This window comes from Nycticebus coucang, chromosome 15, assembly GCF_027406575.1.
Source record: "Nycticebus coucang isolate mNycCou1 chromosome 15, mNycCou1.pri, whole genome shotgun sequence".
Classification (NCBI taxonomy): domain Eukaryota; kingdom Metazoa; phylum Chordata; class Mammalia; order Primates; family Lorisidae; genus Nycticebus; species Nycticebus coucang.
Genome location: NC_069794.1, coordinates 2468470 through 2493725, shown reverse-complemented (window position 1 = coordinate 2493725; position 25256 = coordinate 2468470). Strand labels below are relative to the sequence as shown.

The following is a 25256-nucleotide window of genomic DNA, read 5'->3' as shown; positions in this document are numbered from 1 at the left end:
TGCCAGGAGTCAAGTGAGGGAGAGCACGGGGAGCGCGTGGGCAGCATCAGCTATGTGGCCTGGGCTGGGAATAAAACACAGCTTTTCCACCACGATGTCCAAGCTTGGACAAAGTGTGACACAGAATAACGTTTAAAGAATAAAGCAGGATTACTTCTGCCTGTTCAAAAGCATGCAGCAATGCCACTTTTTAAAAAAGCAGACTTTGAGTTCTGTTATGCATCTTTAGCCAAAGTCAGACAGCTCCTAACCACAGAAAACCTTTTATTATAAACGTTCCATCCAATCAGAATATCTTTCGGAAAATCTACTGGTGTCACTTAGTTATTTGGCAAAAAGTTTATACTGCCCCTAACAAAGAGGCATAGAAATATCAACAGAAATGATTTTTTTATATAGGTTTGGTAAACAAATTCATAATCTAACTCCAGTGAAAAATTTAGCATAGAAAAAGACGTAACAGAGCGGTGCCTGTGGCTCAGTGAGTGGGGCACCGACCCCATATACTGAGGGTGGTGGGTTCAAACCCAGCCCCCACCAAACTGCAACAAAAAATAGCCGGGCGTTGTGGCGGGCGCCTGTAGTCCCAGCCACTGGGGAGGCTGAGGCAAGAGAATCGCCTAGGCCCAGGAGCAGGAGGTTGCTGTGAACTGTGATGGCACAGCACTCTACCAAGGGAAATAAAGTGAGACTCTGTCTCTACAAAAAAAAAAAGGAAAGAAAAAGACATAATAATAAAAAAACTTAAATAAGTACCAATGTCTGCACGTTGACAGAATGGCTAAAACTTTGTTATCACCTAAATAAAGAACAGTAGGAAAAAGCATCAGCTAAATGCACCAATCTTTTTTAGATATTCTAAATGCTATAAGAACTGAGCTGCTGCCTTTTACAAATTAGAAACAGGACTGTTTTAGTATACTAAAAATGTTAATGTTTCAATGTGTTCTGTAAAACACCAGTGTTCAGCAATCTGACAAACTCAGAGTGAAGGTCACAGAAACTAGAGCAACCCGGAGTGTTGGACAGAAGACCCTGTACTGTGAAACCAAACCCACTAGTTCTCAAGCTTTGCTGCCAGGAGTCATCCGTGTGTTGGGCTGCTTTGAAAAAACACTAACCATAGCACGGTTCAGAATGTTCACCCCAAGGTCGCAGGTCAGAAAGTAAAAAATGCAAATCTTATCAAAAACAAGCAAGGCACAGTAAGCAACAGCTTCAAATCAGAACAGGAAGATTGCACTTATACTTTTCATATCCACAGAATGCACCCAGAACACTTATCCTTTATCTACAAATATGCTTAAGATATGCAAATTATAACATTTTGTAGACACTGGACAACAAAGTGCAAGATGGTTTAAGAAAAACATTACGTTAGAAATAATATGCATACTGATTCTTGCAACGACAAGGGGTTTGCATTGCCGAAACAGTATAGATTTCTATTTCTTTTGGTCCAACAGAACCACTCTCCTGCTGCTTGGTGTCTTCGCCCACTGGACTGTTGTTGCAGCTAACAGGAAACTGTCCACTCCCACCTGTTACAACGGCAATCTCTCTATCAATGTGCATTTTGTCAGCCTCATCTTCCGTCTCGCCGTTCATGAGTGGTACGGCATAATCCAAGCTCTGAGCTGTACAGAAAACAAAGACGACTTCAGATTCTTTGGTACATAACCAGAAAGCTTTAAAGACAGGTTTTCATTCCTTTTTTGGACCACTAAATTCTTTAAACTATTGAATAATTAAAATCTCTACAGATAACTAATAAGCTTAGCATAGTACTGAGAAACTTTTCCACTGTAAAGATTATTCCTTGAAATGTGCAATTTCAGTTAAAAGTTATGGAATTTCAGATAACTATTACAGGTTTACTTGATGGCAAATATCCTAATTTTCAGGATGCTATTTGGAAAATATAAAGTAGTTATATAACCTAGAGACAATTCTACACTTTCTCAAATTCAGCAAGTGTTTTCCTAAGAAGTAATTCCTTTCATAATTCATAAGTGACAACGCAAAAACCATAAAACAATCGATATTCTTTTTAAAATTCATTAACAAAAAATAACATAAAGGCTGAAACTCAAGACTAGTCTGTGAACATACTACCCTAAAAGGCATGTGATCGAAGCACCAAAATACAGTAAAATTGAAAACATTACATTAAGTTTTAGTTCCAGGACATTTGGACCTAAAGCAACACAGGCCATGTCCAAAGTCACCAGCTATGTCTGGAGGATGCCAACCCTCACACCTAGTCACCGTGTACAAGGTCTCCAGCTGTGCATCTGATGATGCCAATGTTCCCATCTTGTCACTGACCGTGTACAAGGTCTCCAGCTGTGCATATGAAGGAGGGGCCAACCCTCATACCTAGTCACCGTGTACAAAGTCTCCAGCTGTGTGTCTGAAGGGGCGACTAACCCTCACACCTAGTCTCTGTGTACAAGGTCCCCAGTTGTGTCTGGGGTGCCAATGCTCACAACCCCCCTCCCCAAGTTCCACACGCTGTGCACAAACCCTTCCCTTCCCAGGAACAGCCCTTCCTGCTTGATAGTGTCTAACCTTAATGGGTTTTTATCAAAAAGGTTCTAACCAATCAGTTACGACTTGCTTTATTCATTTACCATGGCAAGAATTCCATTACCAACTAATTTAAACAGAATCCTTCACCTGCCATTTGGCTGCATTATAATCCATCTAGCCAAATCTCTACAGCCATCTAGGTTGCTTCACTCTCCTTCCCTGTCATGACCCTCCTAATTAACATCCCTGTAAAATAGCTCTGTGCACATTCCTGGGCCAAAGAATACATATATGTTTCAGAGCTAAACTTCTTTCAAATAAACATTTAAAAATAGGAAGATCTGAACTTTGTAGCTTTAATTAGTTCTAATTTTAGAGGCACACAAGTCATTTCTAATTACACTGTGTATATCTTCCAGATTATTCCCCAAGGATGCTAATGTACGGAATGAGAAACCCCAATTTCTGAGCAATTAGTATGAAGGAGAGAGAGAAAACAGAACAGTGTGATTTGTGCAGTTGGGAAGATGTTCTGTCCGAACAGGTATGCCGCCAAAAGCATTTTTCAAAGGCAGGCGTGCTTAAAACCAGAGCCCTTGAACTGTGGCTTCCATTCGGAGCTTTTCTTAACCCTGTGCAGGTCCTACAGACGGGCAGGGCTCTATCTGAAGGAGCAAGCTAACACTTCCCAGAAACCAGAGGCCTGCAGCACCTTAGGAAACATACCCACAGGGGTGGGTGGAGCAGGGCCCCCAACTGTGCCAGGTGACAAGGGATTTCACAGCATTCCAGTGGCTCACTCCCTCCACACCGTGAAGTGCTGACAGACAGCTCCAAGTATCCACAGGCTTAACTTTGGAATTTATAGGCTAATATTCCCTGGGTCAAGTGCCCACTGGAGGTTGTATTGGCAATTTCTCACCTCTGAAAAGCAGGTTAAAAAAATCCCCACAGGTAAGAGTAGAAGAAGGAAAGCTTAAGAAAGCAGAGCTCAATCTTTTCACTAAGCCCCAGTGCTTGTAATAGTAAATTAGAGAAGCCCACTGGCCAGCCAGAATAAACAACACAGAAAGGAAGCAAACTATTAAGGATAACTAGCATAACCTGCAAGGAAGCCTGGAGACCCTCAGTAACCTCAGGCTAACCTCAGGCGGGAGTGGGGACGTGCTGGTGCCCAAAGGCAGCCAAGGCTGAGGCCACTAGGGGGAGTCCGGGACATCACACACCTGCCCCAAAGGGAACTCAGGCCCACACCACAGGCAAAGTTAATGCACAGCGAACGACCCACCCAGCGACTTCTCTGAAACTGCCCCACACGGCAGATGTGTCTTTTGTTAATGTGGATAAAAATAAAAGGCTTCCGTGCTAACACAGCGTCCTGGCATCCCGTCCCTTTCTCCAGAGCCTCAGGTGATACTGGACATGGAGCTTTCTTCCAGTCTTTATTCCCAGCGGCCTTAAGGAAGTTCTCAAACCGCTGGGGGTCAGGGGGCAGCACTGCAGCTCCAATTATTCAGCATTTAAAGTTCTAGGTTACAAGCCCGTATGTTTTGTTTTCTCCAAATTTTAAGGACAATGGATTTGGACTTGACTCTGCCGGCACCTTCTCCCACACACACCATCACACCCCACACTTGAAAAAGGTACAGACATAAAAGTACTGTACATACAGACATCTCAGAAAAATACACTATCTTCTTCCAAAGTTACCAATTTCTAGTCTAGTTTTGGAAGGAAGCACTTCCATTTGACTTTCACAATTAAAGTTAACTCAGAATTCTGAAAATTCTACTCAACACGACCGCTTTGTACGGTGTCCTTGCCTTCTGACTGCCAAGCAGCCATCTGTGGAGAAGATAGGCTTCTTAGGACAAGTTGGATACTGAATATCCAGGAAAGAAAACTACCCAGGATTGGCCCAAAGCCTCCCAGCCTCCCCACATAGGTGCACAGCCACTGGCTGTGTCGGGGACACGGGAGACGCTCCCTTTGGGGCGGCCACCCAGGACCCAGCAGTCTGCACTTGTACTTACATCCAGTGTGTAAGGGTTGGTCAAAATGTCTCAAGCCAATTTTCCTCAAGACTGTAACTACAAGAACTATTTATGATCAAGCAGTCTGAAACTTAGGAAATGTCTTGCCCCGTTTGGAAAGCCAGGGAAGGCCTGCCGCATCTTAGAGGTGAGCACAACCAGACAGCGTGGTACCGGCAGTCTGATGCGGGCTGTCCTGCTGCGCACCCCCCGCCAGACACACCTAGGGCTCGTGGGAATGCCTGATCATGCCGAGGCTAACCGTCTCTAAACTAGCTGGAAGAAAAAGCACTGTAGTCACACGTGTATTTTAAGATGTGGACATTAAGTGCTCTGACCTGCCCCATACTGGTCATATCCCAAGACCAAAGCAGGAGACACACCTTACAAGTGCAAATACTGCCAAATAGTTTTATTCCATGAATTTCAGTGAAGATTAGGACTACGGTAGATTGGTAATCATACTGTACCTCCAGGTGCCATACGAGAGGACCCCCAGGTGCTGACTCAGAACCTCTATGTGGCCAGGTACCCAGAACACCTTAGGCCTCTGCAACCCTTTCACCTAAAGGGGCAATCCCACTGCTGAGCAGCAGACCACTGGGGAAGCCTCTCCCCACCACCTTCCTTCATGGTCCCTTCAGCCTTCCTGATGAGAATGCTTGTCCTGCTACACAGCACACTTTACTCAAAAACTTTTTTTTCCTTAAAGATCTTGTTAAAACAAAACAGCACTTTAGCAAAAATGAAGGCTCTTTTGTTATGAGGTGACCTTCTGCTGGACTTGGCTGGAAGCCCAGTAGAGGTGGCGAGGATGCAGGACACAGGAGGACGCAGCCAGTGTCTGCAGCAGGGAGGCTTCGGGAGACTGGGGACCTGGGTTTGTTCAGAACACACAAAGGGGAGCTGCATGTCTCCACCACAGCGTCCATCTGTGGGAACAAATGAGGTGCTTGAGGACAACTGTGGAAGCTGTTTAGTCTGTAGAGTAATTCAGATCCCATTTCTAAGAAGTGACACTAAACTTTAGTGATCAAAACACTTGATATCTGAGCACAATTATGCATGTTCTGTCATCGTGACCAAATTAAAACAAAACAAAAATATACTGTACACAACTAACCAAACTAGAAGGAACTAAATTAAAATTTTACTCCTGGCAGGCACTTTATTCTCTGAATCTCAAGTTCCAAGGCATTTGCTAACATCTACTACTTACCAAACTTGCTGGCCCCATCTCCCTGCTGCCACCCACTCAACACAGACAGAAGTGAAGGTCCTTCATGCACATCAAATTCAATCTGGGGAAAGTGTGCTGAGGAAGTTCTTGCTAATTTTAAACTAAGTCACAATGTTGCAGGTATCTTTCCTATGAAGTGTTTTTACATCAAATACCTATGCATTTTGAATGAGATTCTGAGAGCAATGATATACCTATTTGATTAACAGAACTGTGAAGACCTGTTATTAACACACCCTACTTCTGTGGCAACTGTTTTCCTAATTATGAAACTGAAGGTTGTTCAGTTTTTTTAACTCACAGTGCACCCCCACCACCACTCCGGGGCTCCAACCAAAACACACAGCAGACCTCCACAGCTGACCACCTCCCTAAGTTACCCTAATGGTCAGACTGGACAGGCACGTGTACAGCAGGCGTACTTCTTTATGGTGACCACCTGTATATCCCTTAGGTGGTCAACTTAAAGAGGTTCTACTGCATTAGCAAGATGACCATTTTTCACTCATGGAAGGAAGTGGCATTCTTTTCTAATAGATCACTGAAAATTTTAACAACAGCTTTCAACAAATACATATGTAAATAATTACATTCTGAAGACACCTGACACCTTACACAGCAGGTGCAGCTGCGGTTTCACAGCCACCTGTCACTCCAGCTTCAGCAAAGAGTTGATAAACACAAAAACACTAAACACAGTACACTGATGCTTTCTTAAAAAGAGTTCCATCTCCAATAAACAAAATCCCATAAGGAGTGGAGTAAAACCCTAAAACCAACAGCTCAATTAACTGTGGATCTTACTTCCTCCTCCAGGGTTCATGACTATGTCTGGATTCTGACCAAACAGCATCACAAAGGACTTTATCAAAGTTTAATAATTTCTTTGCCAAAGATGAAAGTTAAAGTATGAATTCTGTTTTTTCAAAGACAGTCTTACTTTGTTGCCCTCAGTAGAGTGCTGTGGTGTCACACCTCACAGCAACCTCAAACTCTTGGGCTCAAGCTATTCTCTTGCCACAGCCTCCCAAGTAGCTGGGACCACCGGTGTCTGCGACAACACCCAGCTATTTTTAGAGGCAAGGTCTTGCTCTGACTCAGGCTGGTCTCAACCCATGAGCTTGGGCAATCCACTCGCCTCAGCCTCCCAAGTGCTAGGATTACAGGTGTGGGCCACTGTGCCCAGGCCTAAAGTATGAATTCTTGTAGCATTAAATTGCTTCCAAAAGACAGTTTAATATTCAATACAGTAAGGCCACATTATTATTCATTAGAGATCTTTTGTATCAACATAGTTTTCAAAGGGAAATCACTTCAATTTAAGCTACTTTCATTAGAAGCAGAGACACTACTCTCCGTGGCTAAGAGTAGATAACCTCACGATTCCAACACACATAAAAAAGTTAAAGCATGAAATTTAGGGTGGTCCTGTAATCCCACCAGTCTGAGAAGCTGAGGCAGGGGTATTACATGAGGCCAAAAGTTCAAGACCAGCCTGACCAAGTACAACACCCCATTTCTACTAAAAATAGAAAAACTAGCTGGACACGGTGGTCCATGCATACAGCCCCAGCCACTTGCGAGCGTGAGACTGCTTGAGCCCAGTAGTTTGAGGTTACAGTTAGCTATGACACCACCACACTCTAGCCTAATAGACAGAGAAAGACCATCTCCCCAAAAGAAGGAAAAAAAAAAAATCACAGGAATTTAAGAATTAGCTTAGTCAGGAAAATTTCTGGAATTATTCTTAGACATTTCACGCTAAAAACATGAGTATCTGTAATTCTTGAATTCTAGAAGACAGAATAGACTAAGGTTATTTATTAAGGTCCAAATTATGTATCTATACAGTTATGCTATTATCCCAGGCACTATCATTTTTGAAAAATCAAAAGACAACTCTATTTTTATATATAATTTAAAAATGTTTTATATGAATGTGTCACTGAGGAAAGAAAGTACTTATCATGGCAAGAGAAACAAAAATTTATCTAATAAAATAGATTAAGCAAAACTTAAGATTCACAGTTAAACAGCAAAACAAAATTGCTGCTTCAATTGACCTTAACTCTAAGGTCAATTAAGGACTTAACTGGCTACTTCAATTGACCTTAACTCTAAGACTAGTTTTAAAAACTATGTACATTTTTTGAGTCTGAGTAGAATGTTGAGTAACTTTTTAAAAATACTAAAAAGGGCTCAGTGAGTAGGGCATCGGCCCCATATACCAAGGGTGGCAGGTTTGAACTTGGCCCCGGCCAAACTACAACAAGAAATAGGCAGGTGTTGTGGCAGGGGCCTGTAGTCCCAGCTGCTCGGGAGGCTGTGGCAGGAGAATCACCTAAGCCCAGGAGTTGGAGGTTGCTGTGAGCTGCGACAGCACAGCACTCTACCAAGGGTGATAAAGTGAGACTCTTGTCTCTCAAAAAAAAAAAAAAAAAAAACTAAATAATTCAGGATTTATCAAGAATGATGAAAAACAGCCTGAAACATCTGCAAAGGCTATTTAAGTACAAACAGCACACAGTACAAACACACCTGGTGGATACCTGCACTTCACGTGAGGGCCTGATACAGCCGTTGTATTAACTGAGCACTAACGGAACTGCACAGAATTTTTTTTGGTTTGTTTTTGTTTTTTCAGACAGAGCCTCAAGCTGTCACACTGGGTAGAGTACCGTGACATCACAGCTCACAATAACCTCAAACTCCTGGGCTCAAGTGGTTCTCCTGCCTCCGCCTCCCAAGTAGCTATTTTTTTGGTTGCAGTGTCATTGTTGTTTGGCAGGCCTGGGCTGGGTTCGAACCCACCAGCTCAGATGTATGTGGCTGGCGCCTCAGCCACTTGAGCAACAGGCGCTGAGCCTGTACAGAATGTTTTTAAAAAATGGATGCTCATTAAGTACTTTAAAAAATATATTAGAAAAAAGAATTGAAACCTGATAAAAATGACAGGCTGAACACCTCACTGTAACAGAACACCATTTTGGGGGCGGCGCCTGTGGCTCAGTGAGTAGGGCGCGGGCCCCATATGCCGAGGGTGGCGGGTTCAAACCCAGCCCCGGCCAAACTGCAACAAAAAAATAGCTGGGCATTGCGGCGGGCGCCTGTAGTCCCAGCTGCTCGGGAGGCTGAGGCAAGAGAATCGCGGAAGCCCAAGAGTTAGAGGTTGCTGTGAGCCGTGTGACGCCACGGCACTCTACCCAAGGGCGGTACAGTGAGACTCTGTGTCTACAAAAAAAAAAATAATAATAATAAAAAATAAAAACAGAACACCATTTTGAAATCTATGCACACTTTCATGTCATGCTCATGATTTTTATAGCATCTTTCCAGAAATTATGTCCATAATTTATAAAAATCTTTAACCTGTACCAAGTTCATAAATTCATTTCTACAAAAAGGTCACATAATCACAAGGGTTTTTCAGTGACAAGACTTAAAACAGTTGGGGAATATTTTATCAACTTTAAAGGAAAAATTTTCATTTGGATACATTTTAGCTAAATTAAACGAGGCAGGAAAGATAATGCTGACTCACACAAAATGTGAAGTTAACTGAAGCTTCCAGATCTTCCAATAACTGATTTCACTCAGGGTTTTCCTGTGCTATATATACTTGCACAGGTGATTTTCCCCAAACCAATGGGTACAACTGCATGTTTATCCTCAACCTTACCTGAGGTCATTTTTAGTTTTCAATTTTACACACCCCTACCTATCAATCTACCTTTTTTTTTTTTTGAGACAGTTTGACTTTGTCGCCCTGGTGTCACAGCTCACAGCAACCTCAAACTCCTGGGCTCAAGCAATTCACTTGCCTCAGCCTCCAGAGTAGTTGGGACTATAGACTCCTGCCACAAGGCCTGGCTGTTTTTTAGAGATAGGCTCTTGCACTTGCTGGTCTTGAACACTTATGAGCTCAAGAAATCCATCGGCCTCCCACAGTGCTAAGATTATAGGTGTGATACAATCCATCTTCTGATTAAGATATCTGAAACAGATACTTTTCCTACATGAAAGGGAGACTTTTTTCAAATTAAAGACTAGTTTAGCTTACTATGTTTATATACAAACTCTAATATTACCACCTTTTTAAAAATGGTGACAGAATACTTAAAACAACTTACCTTAGAGATTTAAATCCTCAGTATCAAACTGACACACGAGATCACACTGTGGTAAGTGAGCACACATCACCTTGTGGGGTTGGAAGACGAGCTGAGTGCAAACGGTGATAGCACAGAAAATATTTACCTTCCCAAATGTGAAATGTGTTTTACTGCCAACCCACTGGCAATTTTAGTATAAGTTCAGGAACATTCACAAGCAAATAAAAAAAAAAATCAGGCACAGTGGCAGATTTCTTTAATAGTTATATTTCAAATAGATACAACAAATGGAGACATCCTAGTTCATGGCAGGTCGACCTGGGTGCTCAGAGGTCACACACACGTGTAATGTGGGCTGTCAACAGGCCTCTCTCAGCCTCCTACTTTGTGAAAAGGCCCCTCTTCACGCAGTGGTAACACAGGGGAAATCTCCACCACTGCCCGAATCCACCAGGGACATTACCACTTCTTCAGTGAAGGTCTCCTCTCCAAGGAATGCTCAGCCGTAACAAGAAAACATACTAAGGGAAACAGCTGTTTTTCCCACCCACAAAGCGGGCTCACCTGCAGTTCTAGCTTTCTTTACTCCAAAGGGCTCCGAGTCTTCCAAGCTTCTCTTTCGATTTGCTCCCACATTAATACGATTAGGAAATATACTTTGATGACCCCCATTCAAGATGCCATTATTATAGAAATGGTTCAGATGACAATTCTGGAGGTTCAGGAGGAACTGGGCACACTCCTGGAAACCCTGGGTCTGTGCAATGTCTGCTGCCGTCAGGCCACTGGCGTTTCTCAGGCTGTGCGACACAGAAACACCGAATCACAGCCCGTCCAGCACCAGCCTGGTCTCTGCTCCTGCCCAACTGACTAGCTATCTGAGTGACACCACAGAGTACACAAAATTTACAGCAAATCTCCATTAAAGAAGGTCAACAACCTAGCTCTGTAACTAACTTCTCTTTCACACATTTGATTTCTAAGCAAGATTTGGGAGATAGTAAATTTAAAAAATCAACATATTAAACTTAAAAAAAGGCATCTTCCTATTTAACTTCTCAAAATCATGTTTTCTTTTAAGTCTGAAGAATTTAAATTTATGCTAACTTCAGACTTTACCTGACACTAACTTCTATCTTATCTGCACTTAATTTTAATAACCCACTCCTTTAGCTTGAGTAAAATCATAACAAACAAACATGTACTAAATTGTCCATGGCATTCATTAATAAGTGGCTTCCTAAAAATAAAAATGATGGCTTACCAACAAGCCAGATTTTATGCTAACATGTGACACTATAAGTGGAAGTTTAGAAGGACACCCTGACATGGAAATAACTAATCAGATTTGAGATCTGAAAAGCTGAGCGTTTCTGTGCCTTATTTTCATTTTTTTTTAGCTTTGCTTAGGAAACCTGCACAAGTATTACATTTCAGGACTCTAGAACACCTAAATGTAAGTTTCCTTTGAAAAGCCTATCAATAGTGTCCTAAAATAGTGTTTCGGACACTATTGTCCTACTCAGGCCACTAAGAGTCCTACCACTTAAAAGAACTGACTTTTAACTTGCCGAATCATTAAAAAGCAACCGTCTGTTGTCTTCTACCGTGGCTAAGACTCAGATTAAAGCAGGCAGTGAGGGCTTAGAACATAGGGGAAAGGTATGAATAAAATATGGAAGAGTAAGTTGAACTTATCAACCTTTAGGACACTGAATTAAAACTGAGGGACCAAAAGCAACTCCATGTTGAAGTTCCCCTGGAAGACAAGAATATACACTGCTCTGTGAAATAAACCTGTAAAAAAGCAAACATTCTGTTAGCTGCAGGATTATAAACTGAAACGGGAGAAGCACTAAACAGCAAAGACAGCCCCGTACCTGTTCACAAGCTGTGCCAACCACACAGCAAAGCGAGTCCCTGAAATAAGCTACCTAGAACCCCAGGCTTGTGTTCCTTGGGGCCATACAAACATACATACACACACACAAAAACTCAAAACTATCTGACAATGAAAACGTAAAAACAAAAAAAGTTTTTAACTTTGTAAGAGTAACAAGAGCCTTACGTTTCTGTTTCCAGTCATCTTCACAGTTCTAACCTTAGCAATGAAATACCTATGTGGACAGGTACTGAACACGTCTCTACTTTTTAAAGCATGAGAAATGTACACTTTGAAGAGCAAAACAAACATAATTCTGTCAGATATAAAAGAGGCAAGACTTGAGAACCCCAGAAATCAACAAAATGGTTCAAAAATATAAGGCAGCCGTGTGCAGAACCATCAGGGACTAAAACTGACGTATCTGCCGCAGGACTGCAAGGCTGTGAATTCTCAGCATTATCATTCTAGTATTTCATAACATTTTTTATTTTGATATAGATTTAAATGGAAAGGGAATAGCAAAGTATGGTCAGATTATATTAAATCATAATGTGAATTATGTATCTGTACAAAATAAAATCGACTAGTTACACAAATATTAAGTGTAGCTTGATTTTTTAGCATGGTGTGTCATTTTCAAAAGACACCAGAAGTGAAGATGGTCTAGAAAGGTCTACTCTTCTCAAGAATGTGAGTAGAAAAATAAGCTGCCATGTGAAAATCTCAAAACTTCAGAATTTGAAAAGATGAAGACCGAGAACATAAAGTTTATAAAAATGATCATTTCTATAGAAAGCATGGTCCTGCTCTCCAAAATCAAAGAACACAGAAATGATAAGCTATCATTTAATACCAGGACAAATCAAAGTACTAATTAATGAGGTTGACAGTAAAAACCAATCTTGGTGGATCAGAGAAAAAACAACAGCAAACAGACTTTTAAAATGGGATTTACAATTATAAATGCCAGTTCACTAAGGAAAACTAAGCAGCTCAGGGGCACGCCAGCCTTCTGAAGTTGTTAAAGGGACACTGAAACACAATCAACCCCTTCCCTCTATACTCAGAAACTGGATACTAGACCGACTGTGGGTCAGAACAGTTAAGAGTACTGTTTTTCCAAGGAAATGTAACCTGAAAAAGCAACAAAATAATGCCCAGACGTGAAAATTACTGGACATTTTAAATGTCTGGGAGTACTTGCCCACTTTCTGGTTAATACTAACAAGGTCGGCCCCTGCCCAAAGTCGTCACACACTGCATGGCACGGTACTTGTCTAGAGCCAACCAAATTCCCGTGTGGTGTGAGGTACCATCTTAAAACTTATTTAACTAAAAAGAACTCAGAAAAATGACCACCAAAGCTATGTGCTCCTATGTATGGACTAAGCAAGCATGAAATAATCACAAATCAAACAACTTCTGCTTCTCACATAATTTGGGGTGTGTGCGCTAAAAGTTAATGACAGGGAGATAAAAAATTCTACAAAGTATATAGGACAGACACCAGAACCTGGAACAGAGTGCTTTTAGGTAAGCTGCAGGAGATCTCCGCTCTGGCTTCTCTGATACTAGGCACCAGGTGTACCGCATGCCGTCCAACCGAGCGGTACGATGTCCTTACGAAGTCTGCCAACGCCTGAGTCTGCACCCAATAAAGCCGGCTGTCACTCCTCTCTTGCCCCCAACGTCCCCCTCCTTATTTCCTGCCTTTAATATCACCACTCTCTAATCCCTGTTTGAAATACCCTAATCCTTATCTGCTCACATTAAAAAAAACTTGTCAGTGGTGGCTCAACTGCACAGTGCACACAGCAGAAATGGGCCTAGATAGTTACCAGCACCACTAGTCCCCGGGACGGCCGTTACCCATAGCAGACCCATGTAAGTGCTTCGAGCCTCCACTGGCCATGCACAAACAATTGAGTGTGGCTAGTTACGGACACTGAAATTTGTATTACATGATTAATACACTGTGAGTTTCATTACTATGCACAGTGACATTTGTGTAACTAGTATATCCATCACCTCAAACATTTATCATTTATCTGTGTTAGCAACATTCAAAATCCTCTCTTCTAGCTATTTAAAAATGTTATTGTTGACTACAGTCCCCTAGAGTGTTAGAGAACCCCAGAACTTATTCCTCCAGTCTAGCTGTAACTGTGTATCCTTCACTAATCCCACCCTATACCTTTCTCCCCCTTCCCGGCCTCTAGGAACTATTCTACCCTCCACACATGAATGAGAACATTCAGCACAGATCTGTGTCCGGCTCTTTTCACTTAGTGTATGATGTTGCCAATGACAGAACTTTCTTTTTTAACAGCTAAATAACATTCCATTGTGTGTAGATGCCACATTTTATCTATTCACCTGTGGATGGATATTTAGGCTGATTCCAAACCTTAGTGGTTGTGCTTAGTGCTGCAATAACCACCGAGTCAAGCATCTCTCTGGTGTCTGGTTTTCTTTCTTTGGGGTCTGCACCCCAGTGGTGAGACAGCGGGTCATGTGGCGCTTCCGTTTCCAGCTTGTCCAGAACCCTCCGGAACTGTTCTTTGCGGTGGCTGCACTAGCTCTCATCGCCACCCGCAATGGTGTGAGATTCCTCCTCATGCATCCTCACCAGCAACTGCTTTTTATCTTTGGTTAACAACCATTCTAACTGGGATGAGACGACATCTCACTGAAGAAATCTTTTACCTTTTATTCTACTCTTTATAATGGATTTTCTGAAAAATGTCTATTAATCTTAAATTCATTCACTATTAAATTCAAAAGAAAACTTTTTAAAAGTTGCAGACTCTGTCACAAAGTGCTAAACCTCAGAAGGATGTAAAACAAAAGACCTGGAGAGACCACAGGGAGGGAAAACCACCTTCCTCCTCCACCTCAGTGTTCCCATCACACTCCAGCGCTCACAGTGGCACCAGGCAGCTGGTTTACCTGGACAAAGCCAGATCTTCAAACTGTTCTTCACAGTTTAATTTCAAATGCATTCTAGAGGTTTAAGATCATGCAGGTTCCAAAGTTAAAGATGAGAATAATCATTAAACTATACAATTCTCAAAATGCTTTCACTTAACAAAAGATGAGGTCTTAAATTTTGTTATTTTCACTATGCTTTCCTATTAGTTAAGCAATTATTTCAAATTTTTTTTTTTTTTTTGTAGAGACAGAGTCTCACTTCATGGCCCTCAGTAGAGTGCCGTGGCCTCACACAGCTCACAGCAACCTCCAACTCCTGGGCTTAGGCGATTCTCCTGCCTCAGCCTCCCGAGTAGCTGGAACTACAGGCGCCCGCCACAACGCCTGGCTAAATTATTTCAATTTTAATCTTTTAATAGTTGAACGGTAATCCTTGCTAAAATGTGTCAAATTTATTAAATCTTCGAATCCCATTTAGTGTTTCAAGATCAAGTACACATTAAATCTAAACTATTCTGCTTTATTTTCCTAAAATTCAAAGAGTTGGGCACACAAATGAAACACCTCCATTTATAGGTTCTATGTGAATTCCACATTTGAATCCAGTACTTTGCTCCAGCATAGTATTCTCAAACAGCCCATCCTTCACCCCAATCTGTAGATATTTACTGAGTGTACTGTGTGATCAGAGGGGCTGTTACCTGCTGGCAGCTCCTACGACCCTGTGAGGTGTCGGTAAAGATGGCACCCATCTGCCTGCCCTGCAGTTTACACACAGTCCTTCAAAGAGGACCTATGAAAGAAATTGCTTAAAAACATTCTCAAAAACTGTATTTTGAATGGATACTGTAATAGCTGTCAAATCAAAGTGTCCACATTATTTTTAGTCTGAATCTTTGACGTGAGATTTCGTGTGTACCTTCTGGATTCGGTAACCTCAGTTTGCTGCACACAGGCACAGACTGTGCCCAACTAAGGATGAATCTGTCCATTTTTCTGACAGCGAGGTAGGTCACGCTCCCTGGTCTTCCCTAACATCCATTTGAAAAATCTTTGAAAATGAGCAGAGATTTAAAAAAATTAGACATCAAGCAACTCAACATTCAAATTGGTTCTAGTTTGAAATTTGACTGTGTATATCTATAAATTCAACCTCCTGTAACATTCATCAAAACTTTGAAAAGCAATCACTGAGGCCACCCATGTTTCCCAATAGTTCCTACTATTCTTTCAAATTGGAATATTAAAACATGAGATGACACTGAGTCATCTTTACTATGAACTAAATGTTCTGCCAAGTAACAGGCAACACCAAATCAAACTATCATTAACTTTACTGAAGTTAAGATACATGTTTATGTGCTCTATTTTTTTTTTTTTTTTTTTTTGTAGAGACAGAGTCTGACTTTATGGCCCTCGGTAGAGTGCCGTGGCCTCACACGGCTCACAGCAACCTCCAACTCCTGGGCTTAAGCGATTCTCTTGCCTCAGCCTCCCGAGTAGCTGGGACTACAGGCGCCCGCCACAACGCCCGGCTATTTTTATTTTTTGTTGCAGTTTGGCCGGGGCTGGGTTTGAACCCGCCACCCTCGGCATATGGGGCCGGCGCCTTACCGACTGAGCCACAGGCGCCGCCCTATGTGCTCTATTTTTGGTAAGAATATTCTATACAGCATATTAAAATTTAATATATCTAATAACTCCCCCCAAAAAAACACTTTAAAAATCCAAATCCTTTGTGCCACCAGCCAGTGTGGCCAGCCATCTGGTTTCCACTTATAGTGCCACAACCCAGAATAAAGAAGCCATTCTGATAAGTTTTTAATTTTTTTGTAATTTTGAAAAACCACAGATCAGGAAATAACTCGAAATTCAAATTTTTGAGTTGTCACATACGCTTCAGGATGTTTTCTTATTGTTAATGCCATATGACAATAAAACATAATCACAATTTTTATATAAATATTTCTGTTAAAATTCTGATCTCAACTTAGCTATTGTTAGTTTACAAATAAAAAGGTAGATATCATAAATTAGGGTAAGCAAAGCATGCAAATCTAAAGAATCTATATCTGAATTCCTAGATTAGCATTAAAACCAATCACCGCAACAAATACCTCAACAGTATGCCTTGTGTGCAGAAAGGAAGCGATACTGAACATTCAATGCCACAACCGTAAGGTTTTCGGAGAAGCACCTGTGGCAGTTTCAGCAGTTTCTATATGGAAAGCTCCCCCTTTCTAGGATTACTTGAAAAAATCAAGTCAATTCGAATTACGTAGCTGTAAAACATTGACATGTGTAGTTTTTACAGATTCAGAATCTTCTGTGTGATTTAAAACGGGCAATGGTTCATAAAACAGGAAACTTCAATAATAAGGGATCACATATTTGCAGGCAACATTTGGATTAAGATACAAACACACACATGAGGTGCAGAAGCACAGTTACTGAGCTTACGCCACTGTCATGTGACCACCTCCACCATGAGCAACTGCTCGAAAACACTGCCTTTTAAATTACCTTCAGTAATTTTTTAGCATGAAGCCAATTTAAATATGTCAATATTTCAACAAAAGTTTAACAGTACGGACTAAAAACCATCAACTCACGATTCTGGTTACTTTAAAATTTGGTATGCTGTATCTCAAATACATTAGTAACTATTCCTAGATGGAAATAAGCAAATACATGGAATCATTAAAAAAAGAAACATTTCTAAATGTCCATTTGTACAGACAAAACATTAGCAAATATCTAAAACTTCTTCAGTAAAAGAAATTTTAACCCTTTGGTATCCAAACTCTAAAATTATGAAGATTTTCTTAAATATATTCTTAACAGTAGGAAGAAACTATTTTTTTTAAGTTTCTACCTAAATAAATTTGGTGCCAAGTTTTCATTTCAAGTTCAATACTACTGAGGATAGTTTTACACTGTAACTTAACCACAGTTATGTTTGCATACATTAAAATACAAGAGCATCCATCATTCCAGGAGTCAGATGATATATTTAACATGCTCTCACTATAATTTAGCAAGGATTCTGACTTAGAAATCATTGGTTTTATTTGAAAGCACGATGTTTAAAGCAGTGGCTACACTGATACTAACACTCATTATATATTATACTCACAGTTACGAAATATAATCAGAATTCTAAATTTAATTTGCCAACAGTTCTGGAATGCCATCTGCCCACTACCTGTTCCTGCCTGACAGGCAAACTTTAAGAGCTACCCCAGGAAATAATTTCTCCATCCTGAAACACGTTTAATAGTTAAGAAGAGTCACCAGAAAATAACAAGATCAGAGAAGTTTGCTACAGTGACGACTAGATAAAGGAGGCAAATACCAGGATCTGAGTATGATCAGAATTCAGAAAATCTAAAATCAGAAAATACTAGTTCAGAGTCATAGTTCTGATAAATTTCATAACTGGACTATTATTCTAAAAGGCCAGTAAGAGAACAAGACGTAAGTTTAAGAAATGAGTAGCTAATAAAGAAAATCTAGCTATAAAGTTAGATTTTGCCAAGAGCAATAGCTGCAAATGAACTTGACACTGTTATTAAATATGCTCATCGTCTGTCTTTGCTCTGATGAAAATGTGGCTTCTAGAAAGGGCTCTATGCTAAACAAGTAAAGGGAGGTCAAAAATGCCACCAATTATAAACCAAACTCAACTGGTTTAGTTTGGCTTAAGAATTTCTACAAGTGCAGCAGTACTCTCTGAAGTATTAAGGTAAGTCTGCTAACACATTTTATGCTTTTGATATTAGAAGCCAACTGTGTGTATTTTCTAAACTAAGCAAGAAAGACTTTTCTAGAGTGAGTCACTAAACTTGCTTATGTAAGGCAAGGGATTTTCAACCGGGGTACCACAAAAACCCTTAAAGGCCATGAAATTATTTTCAAAAGATCAAAGCACAGTCAGTACATTCTTTTTTTTTTTTTTTTTAACTCTTTTTAATCAACATAATTTAACTGCACCACAGTTTATAGGTTCAGGTGTGCCATGAGGTAAAAAAAGTTGAAAAACAATGCTCTAGATGCTTCTCCAGCTAACTAATGATAGTTAAGTTTTTCTTGGGACCAAACTAATTCAGTTAAAATACATGTACCCCACTTGAATATCTGGTTACCACAAAATAAACGGCTTGCAAAGAAATCCTCTCCTACAGAAGGATATGAGGCTGTACCATTGAATATCAGCGTCTGTATAAGTGGTATTAAGATGGACTAGCAAACTGCCTGACATGCGAGTAATTCTAGTTTCACTCTAAATCCTGCTAAGTCCCTTTATTCCTTCCCAGTGGCATAAAGCTATTTTAAAATCTGGTTGATATGGAAACATTTTCTACTTTATCTCTCAAGAAAATAAAGCAGACAAAATTAACTGGTACCAAGTTACTGAAAGTACAGCTAACCTAAGGCTCAAGATCTCCTATTCACAATGTTAGTAGCAAGAAGCTCCAAAGTACCAGCAGACAGCAAGTTTTCAACTTTTTCCAAAATCACATTAAGACATAATCTGCTGTTACTTATTCAATGATCTTAAGAAAAAAACCATGTTAATAATATATGCCCTTCTTCCAATCAAAACCCTAAGTGGGAAGGAAGCACCATTTAAACACTGGCTGCGATGGAGAAACTTCACCACCACCCAAGCAAGATTACAGGTGAAGATAGCTGAACACAATGAAAATTCCATGCTTAGACACAGAAGTTGAGATCCTTTCAAGTACACAAACGTTTAGTTTGGTCACAGAACTGTTACACAATACTGTGTGTTTTAATTTTTAGAAATAAATGATGACAGAAATGATGGCCATCCTGTAAGCCAGAAATAGAACCTCACATAGAAAAGAAAACTTGGCACCAAAACTCAAGATTTAAAATAAGAAAAGAAAAACAAAGTCCATTAACATACTCACGTGTGACGCTAGAAAATTTAATACGATGCAGCAGCTGAAATGCGTTATCTACAGATGAACCTACATTAACAAGTGAGGGATGTGACGACCGTCTGGCCAGAGACACGTCAGTGCACTCGCCCTCACCATCTACCTCATGTCCAGAAAAGCATAATTTAAGACTTTGGCCACTTTATCTCACAGATATATAGAAAGTAAAGCATGAATCAAAAGGAAAATTATTAATTTAAAAATACTGACATAAGGCAGCTTTTAATCTATTCATAGGAAAAGGAAAAATTTATATTATCTCCTAAATATTATAGCATGTAACATGAAAAATAATTCAGAACAGGAAAAAATAATTAACTTTAAATAAGCTGATCTCTTTAAAAAAGAAAGGGCATATAACTTGCTAGGACTATACTTTACCCAAGGGCAGCGTTACAGGGAGATGAACCAATAGACCCAACATCATCATTCTAGGGATTCAAACCGTTTAATGTTGATGGAGTAAAGGGGCAAATTATAAAAATGTGCAGAAGAGACACCAAGGAGCAATTTACAACTTAAATTACTGGCAAAAGTGACATTTTATCTATGCGTTAAAACTAAGTAACCACATAATACAATACCAATAAATCATTATTATTTGTGCTTTATCCCCAGGCCAAAGACTTATAATTTTAAGAAACGCATTTGGCTAGGTAGCTCAGGATAAATATTTCTTCTAAAAAAAATTTGAAAGCTCAGTCCAAGGAAGTCACCATAATGCAGGGTCTTGAGGGGTGGCTCTCATACTGAGAAGGAAAAACAGACAGGCACCTGAGGCCGTCTCAGCCACACCTGGGAGAAAAGAGACACTTGATAGCCCTGTAACCAAGGACAGAATTATAAATAAAAATTCTCATTTTTAAAAAGACACCTACTAAAAAGAGGACATTGTGATATTTACTGGCTCAAAGGATTAAAGCAATCCATTAAAATGAATAAAACATCTTCGTAATGAAATGCTCAGGACCAATTAGAGTATTATTTAGAAAAATAAGTTGTTAAAAAGATCAACTTCTAATTATTTAAAGAAATGATAATTAAGCAATTTAATCAATTACGTTATATATGACTCTGTATTTTATAATCAAAGCTTCTGCTATTAAAATTAAAGATTTTAAATCTAAATACAGCTAAGAAAACTGCCTACAAACTTTGCATTAGAGCAACCCATTGAGAATTTCCTTAATACATAATATGTTCTCATAACGTATAACATATTATCGTTTATTTTTACATTACCTTGTCATAGCTACATACGAAGTCACCAGGTCCCTGCAATGCAGCAGTAGATAAAGGCCATATTTATAACACTAAGTCACTACAGAAGTAAAGGATCTCAGCCCACTCTAATGATTAACCTTGCCAGTAAACTCAATGAAACAGAAGCTAAGAGGCTACGAGATTAACCCGGACAGCCTCCGGCACTCAGACCAGCCTTGCATTAACCTATGCGGTCTTGCTGCCCAGGGTCTATTTTCACTATTTACTATAATACAGAGTCAAAGCAATGAAATGGAAACCAAAGGGTTAAACTAAGTTAGTTTTGTGGGTTTTATTTCTCCAAGTCTAAATTTTCACATTTCCAATTAGAATAATGTGGTTTATAATCTTTATGAATTATTCAGAACACTTAAAACAAAAAAGCTGATATCAGTTATTTTGGTTATTAAGGCTCTATAGCTTACACTCAACATTTAAGGGTGAAAACCGCATCCATTTTGTTAATGCTGTGAACTGCAGAAGAAAAATTTTTATAATATAAATCTTTGAAAGAAAGTTAAAACACAAGAATTTAACACCTAAAATAAACGTATAATGCCATGGCTAATGATCTGCATATAAGATCACACTTCTAAATTAACAGACCTAAACATTAAGATTGTTCTATCAAATTATAAGGAATGCAGTTGATGTAAACTAGGCTAATACTAAGGTATTCTAGAACAAACTATCAGTATTAGAAGCTCATGGCAAATTTGAAGTTTTTAATGTACATAGTCCTTCCTATCTTCCAAGAAGCTATAAATCATTAAGTCATAATAGACTTTAAAACATACTGTTCTCACATCTGCTAAGATGAGGAAATCAAAACCTAGAAAAACTGTCTTCAACAATATTCTGAGCCAGAGAGGCCTGAAAAGATATTCTAGCCCAATCCAAGTTTCTTGTTTTGAAATTAAAACTTGGCAAAGAAAAGTCTCAAGACTCGCCCGTGGTGACACTAGTTAGTGGCAGAGTCAATGATGCCAAGTTCCTAATCTAATTAGTTAACTGTTTTCCATACAAATACTTTCTCATGACAAGAATCCTGAGGCTGCTGGGAAATTAGGCCTCCTTCTGCTAGTCAAAAAGGCAAATTTACATCACTAATTTTAAAAACAAAGTTTTAGGACTTCTGCCTGCTCTAAGTATTGGCTTTAAACATAACATCCTCCACTACATCTTTACTTGGGAAGAATAAACAAAGCCACTTACTCGACATAAGCCCCGTTGGCCACAAGGGCACTGATGCACTCCAGGCTCCCAGAACGAGCCGCCTTGTGAATGGGAGTTTCACCCTCACAATCCTGAAACAACAAAAGCAACACACCAATGCTCAGACCTACCAAAGCATCTGCATTTTACAGTAAAATAATTAGCACAGGCCAGAGATGACTTCGCCCGTCTCTGAAATAAAAATCCTGTGGTGAAGATGGCCTGTAGAACACAAATCTCCACACACAGAGGACAGGCACATTCGGCTGGGGCCACACACAGAGGACACAGCTAGCTAGGCGTGTTCAGCTGGGGCCACACACAGAGGACACAGCTGGCTAGGCGTGTTCAGCTGGGGCCACACACAGAGGACACAGCTGGCCAGGCATGTTCAGCTGGGGCCAGCCACCTGCATGTCAGGGCCTCTCCAGGAGCAAGAGCCTGAACGCTCTCCATAGTGATTTACAGATCATTTTATGGTAGATCTTAGCACAAATGTGTTTACATTAACCCAAAACCAAGTTGGGTTAATTGTACCAAGTACGAAAACTCTCACATTAAAACAAAATCAAGTCCAAGAGACAGCATACAGTAACCACCGCACGGCCTGCTCCACCTGTGTTCCTACCACATGAACCTGAGCCAACATTGGGGTCTTGTTTAAATTTTCTATTTTGAAATGACATTGGGACAATTTAGACAAGATGGTTTGGCAAAGAAAAGGGAGAACACAAAGGTCAAACACACCAAACTCCGCATAAGAATCAGGTTCATGCTTTAGGACTCGAGGGTGGAGGTGGCAAGAAGGGAGCAGACCCAGAGAAACTGCTGCGGAGACTACGGTCATCCAGAACAAGCTCACACTGTCAGCCAAGTAAGAGACAAAAATCAAATGCAACCAAAGATACAAGCCACCCAGAGAAAGACATCATTTCTTTTAGAAAAATTAAGACTTAGTGTGGAGATTCTGAGGGTCAGGGCAGAAGCTCCTGCAGCAACCACACCTCAAAGTCACAATCAGAAGTGACTTGGAAACAGACCACAGCAGGCCTGGGGCAGGTGTGCACGGTGTGTGGCACCAGAACACAGCCCGCTCAGAACCCCTCACCAGTGCAGGGGAAAGCTGAGGCGAGGCACCTGAACCTAAAGGAAATAGTAGTAGGTTAATTTACAGAAAAACAGAAGGATTATTTAAACAAGATTCTACACAGAATACAAACAAAGTGAAGCTCTAAAAGGAAAAGAAACACAGAAAACCATGCGACTATACAGGGAACTCAAATTTTTTTAAAAAAGTAAAAACATAGCCCTACCCTCCCAAAAAAAGGAGCAGAGGGGAAAAATAAGGACAAATAAAAGTTACATAATATAGCCAGGAAAACTAGAAGATTTAGATGAGGGGGGGGTGGGGGTGGAGTTAAAGCTTTCCTTAGAATAAGATGAAATAAAGAAAGGGTTTGGTAACCACGGGATATTAACAGATGACGGAGAAAAAGCAAAGATACCCAGCTCATGGTTTTTTTTTTAATTACAAAAGGAAAATACTCTAAGGGCATATACCCCTGTTTAAAGAGTAAAGAGCCACGGGAAGGAACCCTGAGTCTCCAGCTCAGCCCTGTCACTCTCAACTCTGGCAAACTCCAGATGATAAAGCAGCTGAGAGTGGTGCTGGAGATCTCAAGTCAGGCGAGGCACTTTGACTTCCAACAATCATTCAGGGGTCCTCAAACTGAGGCCCGCGGGCCACATGAGGTGGCGTGATTGTATTTGTTCCCGTTTTGTGTTTTTACTTCAAAGTAAGGTATGTGCAGTGTGCATAGGAATTTGTTCAGTTTTTTTTTTTTTTAAACTACAGTCCAGCCCTCCAACGGTCTGAGGGATGGTGAACTGGCCCTGTTTAAAAAGTTTGAGGACCTCTGAAGATACTACGGACTAAAGGCAACATCAAACACCAGCAAAATTCTGGAAGGGGTGGTTACTAAAGACAAGGCCTGCAAATCCTACCCTAGTCAATAGAGGCTCCCAAAAGTTCACCTCACTTCCTTTAGGGTAACCCAGAAGCCAACCTGTGCAGACAGCACATCTGAGTTTCAGCATCTCCTAGGCTCACCCTCAAGATGGCCAAAGGAGTCAAAGGAAAATGAATTTAGAGCTGTTCACAGTGAGCAAGCCCAGAGATTAACAACTATCCTGTTTCCCCGAAAATAAGACATCCTCTGAAAATAAGACCTACTTACAGGAAAGATAAGACATTCCCCTGAAAATAAGACCTAGCGCATCTTTGGGAGCACACCTTAAAATAAGACACTGTCTTATTTTCAGGGAAACGGTAGGAGATGGGTTTGCTATGCCATGTTCAAAAAATTAAATATACACAAGCAACAAGAGAGACTATCTGGACCCAGCTTTATAAGAGTTTATATAGAAAAATGAGAAAAACGATTACCTCAAGAAGAATCAACAGTATGTTAGAGCAGCTAATAAAAGGCTATTATTTCTTCCAGGGTCATGGGGCACCCTTCACAAGAGATGTCATAGTCCACTTAGCACATAACAGAACCCCCGAGATTCAGATCCAAGCTCTGCATGTTGGGTGATGCTTAATAATGCCAAACCATACCCCAGGCAATGTGTCAGCTCTGAGGATGGTTATTAAGGAGAAAGAGAAATGTGGAGTCTCACCAGAGGCAGCAGAGTGCAGGGGAGGTCTCCAGGCAGGTGCTATCTAGAGCCACCCCCTTGAAGAAAGATACTGAAATGCTCTAAGACGCTATCTGAAAAGGGGGCTTCTGGAGTTCAGAGGTCTGAAACGCAGGATTAGACAATTTGGAATCAAGCCCACAATACCCCTTCCACCAGGACAGGAGGAAGCGACACGTCAGATGACCAGCAGCTGGTGCACCTGGAAGGCGCACAGCAGGCAACTCCTAACTCAAAAACACACGCACAGGCTACAAGGCAGCAGAGAGACAGCTGGCACCTACAGCACACCTGGGGAGGTGGAAGGAAGAGAAGAGGTAACACAGGAAGCTTAGAAGTTGTCCCACACCCCAAGTTTCAGTTCAGTCAGAGGAAGAG

The 25256-nt window shown here is 40.6% G+C and overlaps 1 protein-coding gene across 3 annotated transcripts in view; it reads right to left on the bottom strand.

Moving 5' to 3' along the window:
- The window catches only part of ANKRD10 (ankyrin repeat domain 10), a 34615-nt gene that overhangs the window by 4070 nt on the left and 5289 nt on the right, over nt 1–25256 (bottom strand). For 2 of the 3 annotated variants that reach the window (XM_053563439.1, XM_053563441.1), the window contains exons 3-5: nt 22179–22270; nt 10482–10717; nt 1542–1637 (exon numbers count right to left, since the gene is read on the bottom strand). In XM_053563439.1, coding sequence (XP_053419414.1) covers nt 1542–1637; nt 10482–10717; nt 22179–22270 — 424 coding nt within the window. Of the gene's footprint in view, nt 1–1541; nt 1638–10481; nt 10718–11619; nt 11715–22178; nt 22271–25256 lie in introns of those variants that run through there. The other variant, XM_053563442.1, reaches the window with a different exon arrangement.